Raw genomic sequence first — 14,616 nt, forward strand, 5'->3', positions numbered from 1 at the left:
ATAAGGTGGGAGTCTTTAAATTAATGCCTCCCCCTCCCCCAAATAAACGGAAGTGATCAGCCTACAGTTTCCCAGGACTTGATTTTCCTTGTCTCATCCGGGAACCAAGAGGGCCTTGTGGTCAGCCGGTGAAATGCATGGATTTATTTAGGCTTAGGTCACAGGTGTGAGGAGGGAATGGAGCCCAAAACTAATAGTGTGGACAAAGAATAGGGAGCAGTTGATCCTCAAAGGAGGTTTGAAATGAGATCCCACTGTAACTGGAAAGGTAGATAGTGTGGGTGCAAGAGAGATTCAATGGAAAGTAACCTTAGAGGGTGATGTGATCCTAAATTCCCAGCTGGGCAGGTCTAGGTGGACAGTTACGCCCCAAGGTGTATAAAACTTCATTAGTAAAAGGCTTACTTTTCCCTTAAGCAAGCCCTGTCCATGGTTTCTGTGCATCTAGGTTACACGTGTTTGAAGTGCCCCCTTTCCTACTCCTCCTTCTAATATGTGACAACCCTTAAGAAAGTACAGAGCCCTGGCTGGATGGTTCTGTTGGGTGGAGCGTGGTTCCATACACCAAAAGGTTGCGGGTTTGATTCCCTGTCAGAGAACAATCCCCAGCTGGGGTGTGAATGGAGGGCAACCAATAGATGTTTCTTTTTCACATCGATGTTTCTCTCTCTCTCCCTTCCTCTCTCTCTAAGGTTAATAAAAAAATATCCCCAGGTGAGAATTAAAAAAAGCAGGTGATCTTATCTATCCTGTAATCCAATTCCCACCTTGCAAAAACTGGGAAAAAAAAGGGGGGTGGTTTGCCAGAGAGCTGGGAAAGAACCAAGTGGCTATCTTGGGTTTCCCATAGCCCTGACTTTTCATTTAATTTACCGGCATTGTTTACTCATACAGTATACCCTAGAAGTTTTTTCATCACTTATTTTACAATGCTTCCCATAAAATCTAACATAAAAGACAAGTCTTGAGATCCATGGGCTCTTCTGGAACAATGCAAAGTTATTCCTACATATTTTGAGATTTTAATCCTTAAAGCCTGTTTCTAATGAAAACTAAGAAGTAAGCAATTAGCGTTCTTTAGCTTGGCAGATTTATGGAGACATTTTAAATCATCTAGAAACACTTCATAGATGTCAAATTCAATGGTTAACATGGACTAACTTTTGTGAAACCCAGGCAAAGTAAAGAAAGGTTAGTTTTACATAAACCAACAAACTCAAACTAGCTTTTATGTACTGGGAATTAATCTTAGATCCCATGAACTTGAAAATCATTTTGAGTTAGTTTGTACATTTCTGAGAATTTTAGAATACCTGGTCTTTACAAGCACTTGCCTTTGAATTAATTTTAGTAATATTATCCAGAGTAGAAAGTTACTTCACATTTACAACATACATACGAGTATATAGACACACATACAAGCAGACAAAAATGGAGACCTTTCAGTCATGAGAGAGCTCACTAGATTTTTATAAAGGAATAGTTGGATCCAAATTTTGTTTTGGAGGCATTTATAGTTTATATCTGTCCTTGACAAGTCAAGTTCCAAAATGACCTTCCCTCTTTTAAAATAAGGACAGGCATTTTTAATATCCAAAAGAATTCGGTTGACATCTCCATGGCAACCCACAAGGCTGATCCACTTGTTTAAACCTTCTTTTTGTAGTGCTGAGACACGCATGAAATGTTTTCCATATGCCCTGCCTAATTTTGTGTCCTGATTTCTCAGTTGTCCTCACGAAAAATTAACTTAGAAGTATAAGGATCCTTGTCTTAGCCACCGTCCTGCATCAATGTTAGCTGGAGGCTGACTGTCGTGGGGCTTGATCGCCTTGGAGGCATGACTTTAAGTGTTCGTTTTAAGATCTGTAGAGTCCGAACAAACTTCTAGGGAAAGTTAGACTTTATATGCACATGTGCTCATCTCTAGATGGGCCAAGTGTGGTGAATGTCCCCTACAGGACTGCTTCGCTCCCTAGAGGAAATTTTTCCTCAGGTAACCTCACAAAGATTCTTAGTCACCTAAGAGTACCTGAGCGAGGGCCAGCAAGAGATCGCCGCATGCTGACAGAACCGCCCTGCTTTTCAAGGCCGGGGCCCCTCTCTCGGGGTGAACGCACTCCAGGGCACCCTGCCCCTCTCCCCGGGGCTCTGGCAGGCCTCTCCGGGATCAGCTGCGGGACCACTCTGGACGTCTCGCAGCGCCCATCTCCGTCACTCTGGATGAGGGGATCTGCAACGACTATCATCACCCCATTGGCAATTTGAATTGGAGAAGCAAACGTCCTTTCTCTTTCAGAGATAGAGTTTATTCTGTCATTTGACCAGCCTTGGTTTTGTTCAGACAGCCCATTTTTCTTCTCCTTTCTTTGGGTTATTTCAACCCTTATCCACCTTGAGGATTTTCTAAGAACAGCTCAACTAAAGTCATGGACCTGCTACTTAAAGCAAGGAGGCTCAGAATTCTCAGAGACTACTCACTCAAGTTCACTGGACTTGAAGTAGGAAGTTGGTGGGCATAATGGGCTCTTGCTTGCACCTAGCACTGGGTCCAGGTCTGCAGGGTGGTCCTGGCTGGTGGGCTCCTTGGGAATCCTGCTATACTGTGCCAGATAAATGACAACATAAGAAGTGTCCAATCCTGTAGAAAATTTTATGAGTTTATTTGAGCCAAAATAAACTATAATTGCCTGGAAGCAATATCTCAAATGCTGCAGGGAATAAGAGTTTGCAGTTTCTTTTATGCATTTGAAGTTAATGAGGGAAAATGAGGAGGAGGATTATGTGAGGGTGGGAGAAAGCATGGCAGGGATTGGATTACACTATTATGAGCTTTCCTGGGGATTTTTGTGCTTTGGAGGGATATTAACTTTTTGCATTTCAAAGTGTGTTAAATTAGAGGAGCAGAAACAACGGACAGGGTTTTCTTTAAAAACTTTCAGTAAAGAAATTATAGGCCTGGGGATGTGACTACCCACCTTACCTGCCCAGTTAGGGATTTATGGTTTATTACAATACCCCTTTTTCGTCCACAGGGAAAACCTTTTCTTTTAGTCTCAACAGTCTATTCTATGCTCAGTACTCACTCCGGGTCATGACATGTGAGGGTGTCTGTTTCTCTCGTACTGGGCAGTTCTGAAAAACCAGCCCGGTGTCTTACAGTTCGGTTCAAATACTATCTCTTTGGAGTTTGCCTCAGATCCCTTAACCTGTGGGACCATCCTTCCTCTTCAGAGCCAATCACAAGTCCAGTTTGTCACCTGTGCTTCTGACCAGCTGGCTCTAAATTGGAGGTTCCTATGACCTTCTCCTTGAGTTCAGGACTTTGCTAGATCAGCTTACAGGAAAACAGTTTACCTACTAGTTTAACCAGTTTATTATAAGAGGATCTAACCAAGGAAGAGCGAGATGGAAAAGATGCACAGGGCCAGGTGTGAGAGAAGAGGCGTGGAGCTTCCATGCCTCTCCTCTGAGTACATGGCCCTTTCAGCAGCTTGATGTGTTCACCAGTTCTGCTCTCGTTACTGTGTAGCTCAGGGATTTTCATGGAGGCTTCACAGGTAGGCCTGACAGGTTAAATTATAGACCAATGGTGACTGAACTCGGTCTCCAGCCCCTGTTCCCTCTCTGAAGGTGTGTGGGGGGCAGGGCTGAAAGGTCCAGCCCCTCTAATCACTTGTTTGTTTTCTTGGCAACCAGACCTCCCAGCCTTAGAGACTTCAAATACTACCTCATAACAAACTAAAGTGTTGTTGAAAGCAGCTTGCTGTGAGTAACAAAAGACACTCTTTTCACCTTTATGGATTTTTATCACTTAGGAAACTCCAAGGGTTGTAAGAGCTCTGTGCCAGGACTGGGGACTAAGACCAAATATATATTTATTATAAATGACAATATCACAGTAGTATACTATTGTAAATCATTGGATTAAAAGCTGTGAGACCTGGATTTCTAGCCTACTTACCAACAGTGTGATTTTTGAACAAACACCTTATTTGGACTTCAATTTCCTAATATGTTGAACAAGAGAGTTGTTTTAAAATACTTTAAAGAAGAGTATCTGCTTTGAGTCCTGATTTCTGATTGTTCCTTCTGGCAAAGGTCTTTGTCTCCAATGTACCTTCCAGTGACAATATTTTTAAGTTGATTTATCACATATGCAACATTTATATACATTTATATACACTGTATACACTGTAACTGTTTAATCAGAAGCCCAGAACAGGTGACAAATAACCACCTGTTGATAAAGTTAGATTTCATTACTCCCATCCTTTAAGATATATTTCAATAGGCACAATTTAAACATTTTTTGGATGGTCATGAGTTCCTTCAAAATGCCTACATTTCTTCTTTATAATGAAGATTATAAATCACATTATTTTATATCTTATAATATGTGCAGTATTACCATGTAATATATGATGTATATATTTTCCTGTGATAATATATTGCCACAGTTTTCATAATCTTTGAAAAAGTCCTGCAAGGTAGTCTATACATGACTATCAGCAAACTCCTATTAGCTCTACAGAGATAAAAATATAACTGCTTGGTATTTTTATTTACCTTTCTTTTTAGGTACCTGGGTAAATCATGGCCAGGGGATGGTCAAAGAATATAATAATCATTTAATTTGGACATATGATGCACCACATTTGGGCTACTGGATAGCAGCTCCACTTCCAGGAACTAGAGGTTTGTAAAAATGAAACAAGAAGTATTTTACAACCACCACAACCCAAGTAGTCATACTGGAATTGATAGCCTCAAATCTCGATGATAAGCATTGCCAGTTGCCTGCTATATGATGCCGGAAAAAGCTTCTAGTCTCTTGATCTCCGCTTTAAAGATTAGGCTCCATGAACTCTAAAGTCTTGTATAGCTACAATATCTGGTAAAGTATGAAGTTGGTTCAAATTAAGCATTTTCTTTTCTTAGTTTACTTTAAAGAAAAAAGTAAATTCTACCCAGATCAGTTAGAGCATTTGGTTGCAAGCAGCAGGAACAGATTTTGGATAATTAAAATAATGTTAGAATGTAAGGAGTTCACAGGATGCTAGGGATGGCTATAGTACCAGATTCTAAAAGGAAGGCAGAAATCCCAGGGGGCCCATTAGGAAGCCTACTGCTGCCTGACACCTGACTCCATACTGTTCCTGGCAGTCCTTTCCTCATACCGTTCCTGACTATTCTAAGGATGAAGAATTTTCTTGGCTTAGACTGGGATTATGAGCACACCCCTTGATGGAGTAAGGGCTGCTAAATAATAGTGTCCCCAGACTGCTCCCAAGATAAGACAAGTGATACCCCAAATGAAGATTGGCCTGATATATGAACAGAGGCAGACAAAACCAAGAATTGTCCACTAGGCATGATCTATTCATATTCTAGGAGAAATGAGTATCTCATTTTTCTAGATTTAACATTTGTACTTAAGGAAATGCTACATTTATCTCTGAGTTGTGTAGCATTCTTAAAATACTCAAACATTGCATGTTTTACCCATTAAATTTTCTATTTAAAAAAATCTTCTATTTTTCTGTGTTATAGACTGGTTGCACCATGGGCCTTTGGTGTGCTTGCTGGTATAAAGTGAGTTGCTTTTTGGCCTTCCAACTTTGCTAAGTCAACTTTTTGGCCTTCAGCATCTTGTTGCTCTTGTCCCTTACCTCATCTTCCTTTAATTTGTGGGTTTATAATCTACAAAACCAAACAAAGCAAAACTTTCCATGCTGGTTCAGCGAACTTTTGGGACAGTATGGAAGCTGAATGCATATGTCATCTCCAATCATATTTCAGAGAATTAATTCTTTCGGTCGAGTGTCTTGGCTCCCCGCTGAGAGGCAGCTGCGACTTGGCTGTTTCCTGCTGGTCAGGAATTGTCCCAGTGCACATACTGATCCAGGATGTGGAGGATGTTTTACAAACATTCCTCTGCAGCATTTTCTCGTCTAACTTGTTATGGCTGTCTATTAATTTGGAGACTCTTACAGTTATTCTGAAAAAAATATTTTAAATGGTTTTTAATTTTCTTTTTTTTTTTGTTCACAGAAAGATTGAATTTTAAACTGCGCATCTAATAAGACTTTTTTTGTTTTTTAAGGAAGCCAAAATTTAGTATTCCAATACAAGAAATACAAGCCATTAACCAAAAGGGATGTTTTCTCTGTGTCTGTTTTGAACTTAGTACTTACGAGATTAATTATTCAGAAACCAGAGGGTGGTTACTTTTATTCTTTATGATGCTAAATGTCATGCGGTCTTGCTAGCTGTCTGGCTTTATCCCATTCTAGATTTCCAACTATAATGAAATATTGATGAAAAAGCACAATTAATATTTAATACTTCAACTCAACTGAATCCAAGTTATTTCATTTCTAATAAAAATAGCCTAAGGAGCACTTGAGTTTTATAGAGAAGCATACCTTCCACTAAACATATTCCTGAAACAACCAATTTATATAGATGACTTTGTGAATTATGAAAGTTGAATAATTTTCTGAAATAGCTTAAAGTTTTGTTTCAGTTTATATATGGCAAAAGATTTGTGTGAACAGAGTAATAAACTAGAATTGTGGAATTCCCATGTAGTTTGAATAAATACCTCCTGGTGTTGTTTTTATTCTGCAAGCACATCACAATCGAACACTATACTAGGAATATGGATAACTTGATTGTAGCTCTGGCTTTGCCAGTAACTAACTGGGTAAGTTTGGATACTTATCCATCTTAGTATTAGTTTTCTTGTTTCTGAATTGTGGGTGTTGGATACAATGATCCCCAATATCCCAAAATATTTTAGGACGTGAATGTTACTGTAAAATCAAAATTGGTTCCATCATGGGCTAGTTACTGTGCTGGAGCTGCTTTAGTAGTAATTTGGTTAATACAGAAATCTCTTTTTAAAATACATCTTAAATAGAATTCTAGAATTCCTTGAGAAAACATTAAATACAAGAAATTAGTTTTTCATAGATTGCTCTAGGTAAGTATGTAGATGAGTATAGAGTTTAACAAACAAGTACTTATTGTTCTTAAATGTTAATTTTCACATGTATTTTGATATCAAAAATATATTGTAATTTTCTGCCTTTTTAATCCCCTCTAGGCATACACACACACATATACACACATGCAGATCCATAATTTTTTGCCCTTGTTGTACATATAGGATTTGGGACAAATCCAATAGTATCAGCTTCCTATTTCCAAAAACGAGTTTCATTGACTCCTGTGGAGTGAAAATTGCTAGCATTGCTTCTTTTGTGGAAACACTCTTATAGTCTTAGGAGCAGAAGTTGAATTTCTTCGCTCAGTTATAATCAAACTTGACTCCTTTGCAGCTCTGGATCCTGACTAAAAATCCACAGATAGAATTGTTATTCTTCTTTTTGTGTGAAGAAATTGCATGTTATGTAATGTTGTAGTTGGTTGCCTTGTAGATATACTTTATTAGTAGTAACCATATATGGAAGTGCGACCAATCTGGAGTGCCTATTCTTACATAACCGTCAAGTTATACAACCCAACTCTTACTGAGTGCTTATCATGTGCTAAGCACTGTTCTCAATATTTTATAAGTATTAATTCATTTAACCCTAAACAACCCACATGGGTTAGATGTAACAGATATGAACTGAAATACAAAGAAATGAAGACTACAGAGAAATAAATAGTGAGGCTGGAATTTCATTTCTGGCACTCTGATTCTAAAGTCTGTGTACATATCTACAATGCTGCTTCTCCAAATCCTTTACTATTACTGTTACTTTACTTTGGTTATATTAGATGATGCAAAATTTAAAGGATAACCCTCTGTCTCCTCCAGTGTCCTTGGTAAAGCTGAGAGTCTTGTTCTGGAGGTTTTCTCTTGGGAGAAATTACCAGAAAATACCTCGTCTCGCCATTCCCATCACCTTTTCATCCTGAATACATATTACAGTCTATTTGATACTGATCAGTAGAGTTATATTTTTTTTAACAAGATGATGAAGCCTTAGTGATACTGAAGAGATTACCTCAAGATTAGTTGCCCAGTCACATCGATTTTCATGCAGAGTCTTAGTAGCCTACACTTGCCATTTTGGTGTATTCGGCAGCTTTTACAGCAGCTAAGCTCGTCATGACAGCAGTATATCTATGTGCGCTCTCACAGATGGTGGGTCAGCCATGCCTCGGCCGGGCTCAGCTTACTGGGATCATGGCATCTTCTTCTACAGCCCAGGCTGAAGGAGTTGCAACTTTTAATCCTTCAAGTCTCAGAATTTTGGGATTCTCTCTAGTCCTTTCATCCCTGCTTACTTTGGCACATTCTGTTTTGACTTTATTTTCAAAATATTTTTTAATCGAATGCAGCAAGTAACAGTCCAGACTCACTACTGATATTTTATTTCAAAACCTCTTTGCACAAAGCTCAAATTAATTGGGAATATTTTCTCCCAGTTTATGCCACCAAATATTTTGCTGCTACTTCATGACTTGGGTTACCATTTTTACTGCCTAGCGAAACAATTTCCTCACTGCTCACTGCCTGGCCTGAAGCCAGTGTCACATATTTAGGGGTTTATTATAGCAGCATTTCAGCATCTTGGTACCAGTGCCTATAACAGCCATTGCAGTAGAAACAAAGAAGTCTGTCTATTTCAATGGTTAACAATGGCAAACATTTTTGTTGTTTGTTGCTCATGTTTCAAGACTGTTGCCTTCGACTTTGTTCCATTCAACATTTTTTCTCATCCCAGAACCTAGGCTGAAGGAATACTAATTCTGGGATACACTGTTCACATATTAGGGGACCTTCTGTGCTCTTCTAGGAGGGCAGGGCCATATCATGCAACCTCATTTAAGTTGCTCACTTACCACCAGGCAGAGCAAGTCAGCTGATTAAGCCCAAAGGGTAGAGAAGGTGTCCCCCACCCACAGGAAGCCTGCCTTTGGAGGGGAGCAAACAGTACACGTTTGCACACATATGCAGTCTGCTTTACCTGGGATAGGGGAGAGTTGGAAATTTGATCTAAAGTAAACATTTTTTCCTTCTTTCTTTTTGTTTGTTTATATTGAATCATTTAGGTTCAGGAATAAATGGAGACTCAAAGGACATAACTGCCTACCACACAGTGTTTCTTACAGCCATACTAGGAGGAACGATAGTCATTGTCATTGGATTTTTTGCTGTACTTCTTTGTTATTGCAGGTAAGAAAATATTAATGTATATAAATCCAATATATCAGTATGTTCTGTGTATTACAAAGTTTATTTGTAGAAATCAATAGGTTACTCTTTAAAATATGTAGATTAAAATAAGAATGGTTATATTCTAACAGCACTGCCTATCTAATATACATATTGTGGGGTGAATATTTAAATGAGCCTTGTAGATTTTAAATTGTAAACATTGTTTGCCTTTTCTTCTACTCTAGGGATAAGTGTGGTACTCCACAGAAACGAGAAAGAAATATCACTAAACTTGAAGTCCTCAAGAGAGACCAGACAACTTCAACAACACACATCAATCACATCAGTTCAGTCAAAGTTGCATTAAAAGCTGAGGACAAGTCACAGTTATTCAATGCCAAAAACTCCTCATACAGCCCACAAAAAAAGGAACCATCAAAGACAGAAGCAGAAGAAAGAGTTTCCATGGTAAAGACTCGGGACAATTTTAAAATCTACAATGAAGATGTTTCATTTCTGTCAGCCCCTCAGGCTAATTTCTCAAGAAACGCAACACAGTCTTTGGAGTCCAGTGTAGGGTCTAAGCAGCCTAAACATATTAACAACAATCTATGTTCCCTAGGTGATGCTCAAGAAGAAAAGAGGTATCTCGCAGGTAGTGAAGAGGTGTACGGGCGTTCCCACATTCCTGAACAGCTTATGCATATCTATAGCCAGCCTATTGCCATCCTTCAAACGTCTGACCTTTTCTCCGCTCCAGAGCAGTTACATACTGCCAAGTCAGCTACTTTGCCCAGAAAGGGTCAGTTAGTCTATGGCCAATTGATGGAACCAGTTAATAGAGAGAACTTTACACAGACTCTGCCCAAGATGCCAGTGCATTCTCATACACAGCCTCCAGATGCCAGGGAGGAGAGCGTCCCGCTTGAAGGTCAACAGAGCTTGCCGTCCCAAACTTCAGACTGGAGCCGGTACTCAAACAGCTTACTAGAATCGGTTTCTGTTCCCGGAACACTAAATGAAGCTGTTGTAATGACTCCCTTTTCATCAGAGCTTCAAGGAATTTCAGAACAGACCCTCCTGGAGCTGTCCAAAGGAAAGCCCTCCCCTCACCCCAGAGCCTGGTTTGTGTCTCTTGATGGAAAGCCAGTTGCACAAGTGAGGCATTCCTTTATAGACCTTAAAAAGGGCAAGAGAACCCAGAGCAATGACACAAGTCTGGACTCTGGCGTGGACATGAATGAGCTTCACTCAAGTAGAAAACTCGAGAGGGAGAAAACTTTCATCAAAAGCATGCATCAGCCTAAGATTCTTTACTTAGAAGATTTAGACCTGAGCAGTAGTGAGAGCGGAACCACTGTCTGCTCCCCTGAGGACCCAGCATTAAGGCACATCCTAGATGGAGGGAGTGGAGCTATCATGGAGCACCCTAGGGAAGAGTCCCCAGGAAGGAAAAGCACCGGTGAAGATTTTGAAGCCAATACATCCCCCACTAAGAAAAGGGGCCGACCGCCACTAGCCAAAAGAGATAGCAAAACTAATATCTGGAAGAAGCGAGAGGAACGGCCGCTGATCCCCATAAATTAACACCAAGGATGGTTGTGTCTCTGCTCTCTTGTGCTGTTTATTCTTGCTTCTTGTTGTAAATTGCAGTATGAACTTCTTAAGAACGTGAGACTGAGAGATCCAATGGTCCCTGGACATGTTTCAAGCAGAGTAAATAGTAAAATGGTAATTCAGTAATGAGAGAGAAAGATACTAAGGAATGCTTTTTCTGACCTATTCTTCTCATTTGTTTTTGGGTGCTGAATTTGAAGTATCCAGGAGTTCCAAATGTCAAATAGCTTCAAGATGTTAGTTATCTGAAAATGTTGCTCAGTCAGCCATCTCGGCACTGACTCTCTTAAGAATGACGTTGTTCAATGTGTACTCTTAACATTTCTTGCATTTAAAAGTGTAGCCTCTGCTTCGATGACTACTACCCCTGTGAAACATTTAGAAATGAAACTGTATTCTTCAGGCATCACATTCTTGTGATAGTACTATTATGTTCTCCACTGCCTATACTTGAAAATAACATGATAAATATTCTGGATTGATGTAATTCTAGAGTTTAAAGGCCAAACATTTTTTACTTTTTTGCTATAAACAGCATGTATAGGGTACCAACCCTAAAGTAAATCCCATATTCATATAAGATGGGCAAGAAGCTACTTGGTTGTTAGAGAGGGAAATTCCAGAAGTTTTGTTGTTTTTGGATATAACTTCACAGAATAAAGAGTAAGGTGATAATTTGTTATTTAGAAAACTGAGAATGCTCTGATATTAAATTTTTACTTAAAATTTTCTTTTCCCTTTCTTCAAAAGTGAAGTGAGCTTAGCTGTCAAGGAAAACTTTACACCACTCTGGGCCTTGACTGGTGTGGCTCAGTGGGTTGGTTGCGCATTGTCCCACAAACTAAAAGGTCACCATTTTGATTCCTGGTCAGGCACGTGCCTGGGTTGCAGGCCAGGGCCCTGACTGGGGGCGTGTGAGAGGCAACCAATCGGTGTTTCTCTCCCTCTCTTTCTCCATTTCTTCTCTAACAATAAATAAATCTAAAAAAAAAATCAAAAAACTTTACACCAATCTGGAAAAATAAAACAAAAACCCTTGTCTTTAGTTTAATATTCACTGATACATATAAACTAAAATCAGTTTTAAAATATGTCTTTTATTTAAAGAAAAATTTTGGCACCAAAATACTATTAAACTTGATTTAAAAAAATTCAATAAATTGGAAGTTGTTTATGAACCTTAAAAAATGAACAATATCTGGAGCTAAAGGAAGTAAACATTTCAATTTTTTCTTAAATATTGAGCTAAAAAAGAAATGCCATTTCCCTAAGACTCAAATATACCTTTAGGATATTAGGTACCTCTATAGATTTTTTTTTTCTGTTAACATTCATAAAAGATGTTTGAGAAAAACAGTTTCAACTTTATGGGAAAAGTGAAAGTTTTTCCTTAAATTACTTACAGCCTTTGCAACATCCCCCCCTCCCCCCAGTTCTGGGAGTCATATGTCCGTATCCTTTTCATCATAGCAAATAATTCAGTGTGAACACATTCGACAGCTGTTTTCAATAAGTGTCTTCCACTCTGGATTATTATTCATATGTCCTAAAAATAAATCTCTTCGTTAATTAAAATAAATTCATCTCATTTTTCTTAAAACTTCCATAAAGGCAAATGTCTGAAGCAGATTCCCCTTTCTCTTGGGGAGAAAAAAATGGGACAAAATTGCTTTCTTTCTCATCCCTACTAATCATCGTGAGAGCTACATAAAGACCCTAAGGCACATAAGTTGAAAGAACCAAAATTAGCCACATTAGCTTTAGTCAAGTTATAAATTGATGTACAATGAAAGACTACGATTCTTTTCTCCAGATAGTAGACTTCAGCCAATGTTTTCCTGTAACCACTTCTGAAGCATCTAATCTGTCAGATGATACTGCTACCTTTCTGTATTAACCCAAAGAACTTAAAGACCAAGGCAAACGTTTGCTATATTTTACCCCAGTCCATAGAAGAGATAGATAGATGTTTTGATAATACCTAGGTTTACATTAATTTTTGTGGGGGGTAGTGATAAGGCTCAAAATCAGAGAGAGCTTCTTGTTGGTCTTCTACAGAAAGATGCATTAAAAGCGGCATAAATGAAATGTCTTGGAAAAGGTTAAGGAGTTAGTGCTCTGCTGAAGTGCCTTTGATATAGACTTGCTTTATTAGAAGGATATGATAAGATCTTTCTTAAATGTGCATTTTCTTTTTGTTAGCCAAATTAAGCAGATGTGCAGTTTTCATTAAAAAATAGAGGCCTGGCGTTTCACGTTGGAACAAAGAATTTTGCATGCAAGTAGCATTTATCTCTTTCTTTTGTGTATTTAATTCCTTTTTGAATCCAGTTTATGTTGACATAGAGTGAAATGTTGTACTTCTTCAATACTTTAAATCTATATTTCTCCCACGTTTAAGTAAAAATATTTCATCTCTCGGCTTAGTAATGGAATGCACATGTTGACATGAGGGTGTGCCATTGAGGTATGCCACTTACTCATTCTTGTGTAAAAGAAATGAGAAGATGTATCCCCAAGGGCTTTTCTAGAAATACATTTTTCAGTTTCAGAATAAAACCTTATTTTTTTAGACACTGCACATTCTGTTCTCAATTGGGAAGTATAGGCAATTTATCTTTTCTAATGATTAAAAATGTGGAACTTCTCATTTCTGAGTAGTTCACAAATTTCCTGTTAAAAAGCTGAAGCCATCTACTTTTTCTTAACCCAAGTGATAAGAAACCTACAATATTTACAACTTTCTTAAATTTTTAAATTGAAAACCAACCCAGTTTTTTGCAAATGTAAACCTAGAAAATTTTGGTCACAAATTGTTAACATTTGTGGATCCTTTGTATATATTTTGCATATATCTTAAAAGCAAAATTATCCCTCAATTAACTGATGGATTCGTTTACTAAAGCACAGCTATATGTATTTTTGAATACATATTAAGACCTTGAGACTTTATAAAATCAATTTTTATGACATTTAGGCAGTTGTATAGGGATTACCCTGTTTTATAACACAGTACACCAAGAAGGTCACACGTGTTGAGGAAGAGAAGCGCTCCTTTGCTTTGGCAGTCATTTTCAGATCACTTCCTCTGTATTTGAATCCTCTGGTATCAACACATACTACAGAGTTTTAGGGAACGGTGGGTCAAATAATCTCTCTCAACACTTCCCAGAAAGGTGAAGCTCAAACTTACATATTCGTTTATGGGAATGAGTTACTTCCTATGTACTGGTTTTGTAAAGGATTTGACTGTTAATTTCTATCTCAGACATAGAGTTGACATTTTGCCCTCTGTTTCCAAGTGTTTCTATCTTTTGTATTCTTTCCTCAGAGGAATCTCACATTTCTGTGTATATTTATTGCCATTACTACTATATTTACTGCTGAAAACTGTAACAATTCAAAGATTTGTAAAATGTTAAACATAGTTCATTAAAGATAACAAAATAAATGTTAAAATGTACTGATGCATTTTTTTACTTTGGGTAAATTACAAACTAGTCCCCTCTAAATTGTCATTTAATCTAATAAATATTCAATCATTACTTTTTAATTTATTATACTCCCTATAGTAAAATAATTATTATATATTTGAATACCTTTTATTTATGTAATTGAACTTGATTTCTCTTTGCATGTCACATTCTCCAAAGTTGACATTTTTACTATTAAAGCTAAGCATAGACATATTTTCCTTCCAGAAGATGACTTCTTAACAAAGTGTGATAGAATGTAAAATAAATTGCAATTCCCAAAATACCTAAGTGAGAATAGGATACAATATCTCCTTTCCACCTTTAAAAATATTCTTTGGACTTTAC

The 14,616-nt window shown here is 38.0% G+C and overlaps 1 protein-coding gene across 1 annotated transcript in view; it reads left to right on the top strand.

The window, feature by feature from the left end:
- Nucleotides 1-14,175, top strand: part of FAM171B (family with sequence similarity 171 member B) — a 64,736-nt gene extending 50,561 nt beyond the window's left edge. Inside the window, exons 6-8 of the mRNA XM_054562393.1 lie at nucleotides 4,582-4,698; nucleotides 9,073-9,196; nucleotides 9,424-14,175. Coding sequence (XP_054418368.1) covers nucleotides 4,582-4,698; nucleotides 9,073-9,196; nucleotides 9,424-10,765 — 1,583 coding nt within the window. The 3' untranslated portion in view covers nucleotides 10,766-14,175. The remainder of the gene's footprint in view (nucleotides 1-4,581; nucleotides 4,699-9,072; nucleotides 9,197-9,423) is intronic.
- The last annotated feature ends 441 nt before the right edge of the window (nucleotides 14,176-14,616 follow it).

This window comes from Pteronotus mesoamericanus, unplaced genomic scaffold, assembly GCF_021234165.1.
Source record: "Pteronotus mesoamericanus isolate MK-2021 breed Mesoamerican mustached bat unplaced genomic scaffold, CSHL_Meso_final scaffold_651, whole genome shotgun sequence".
In the NCBI taxonomy this organism is placed as follows: Eukaryota; Metazoa; Chordata; class Mammalia; order Chiroptera; family Mormoopidae; genus Pteronotus; species Pteronotus mesoamericanus.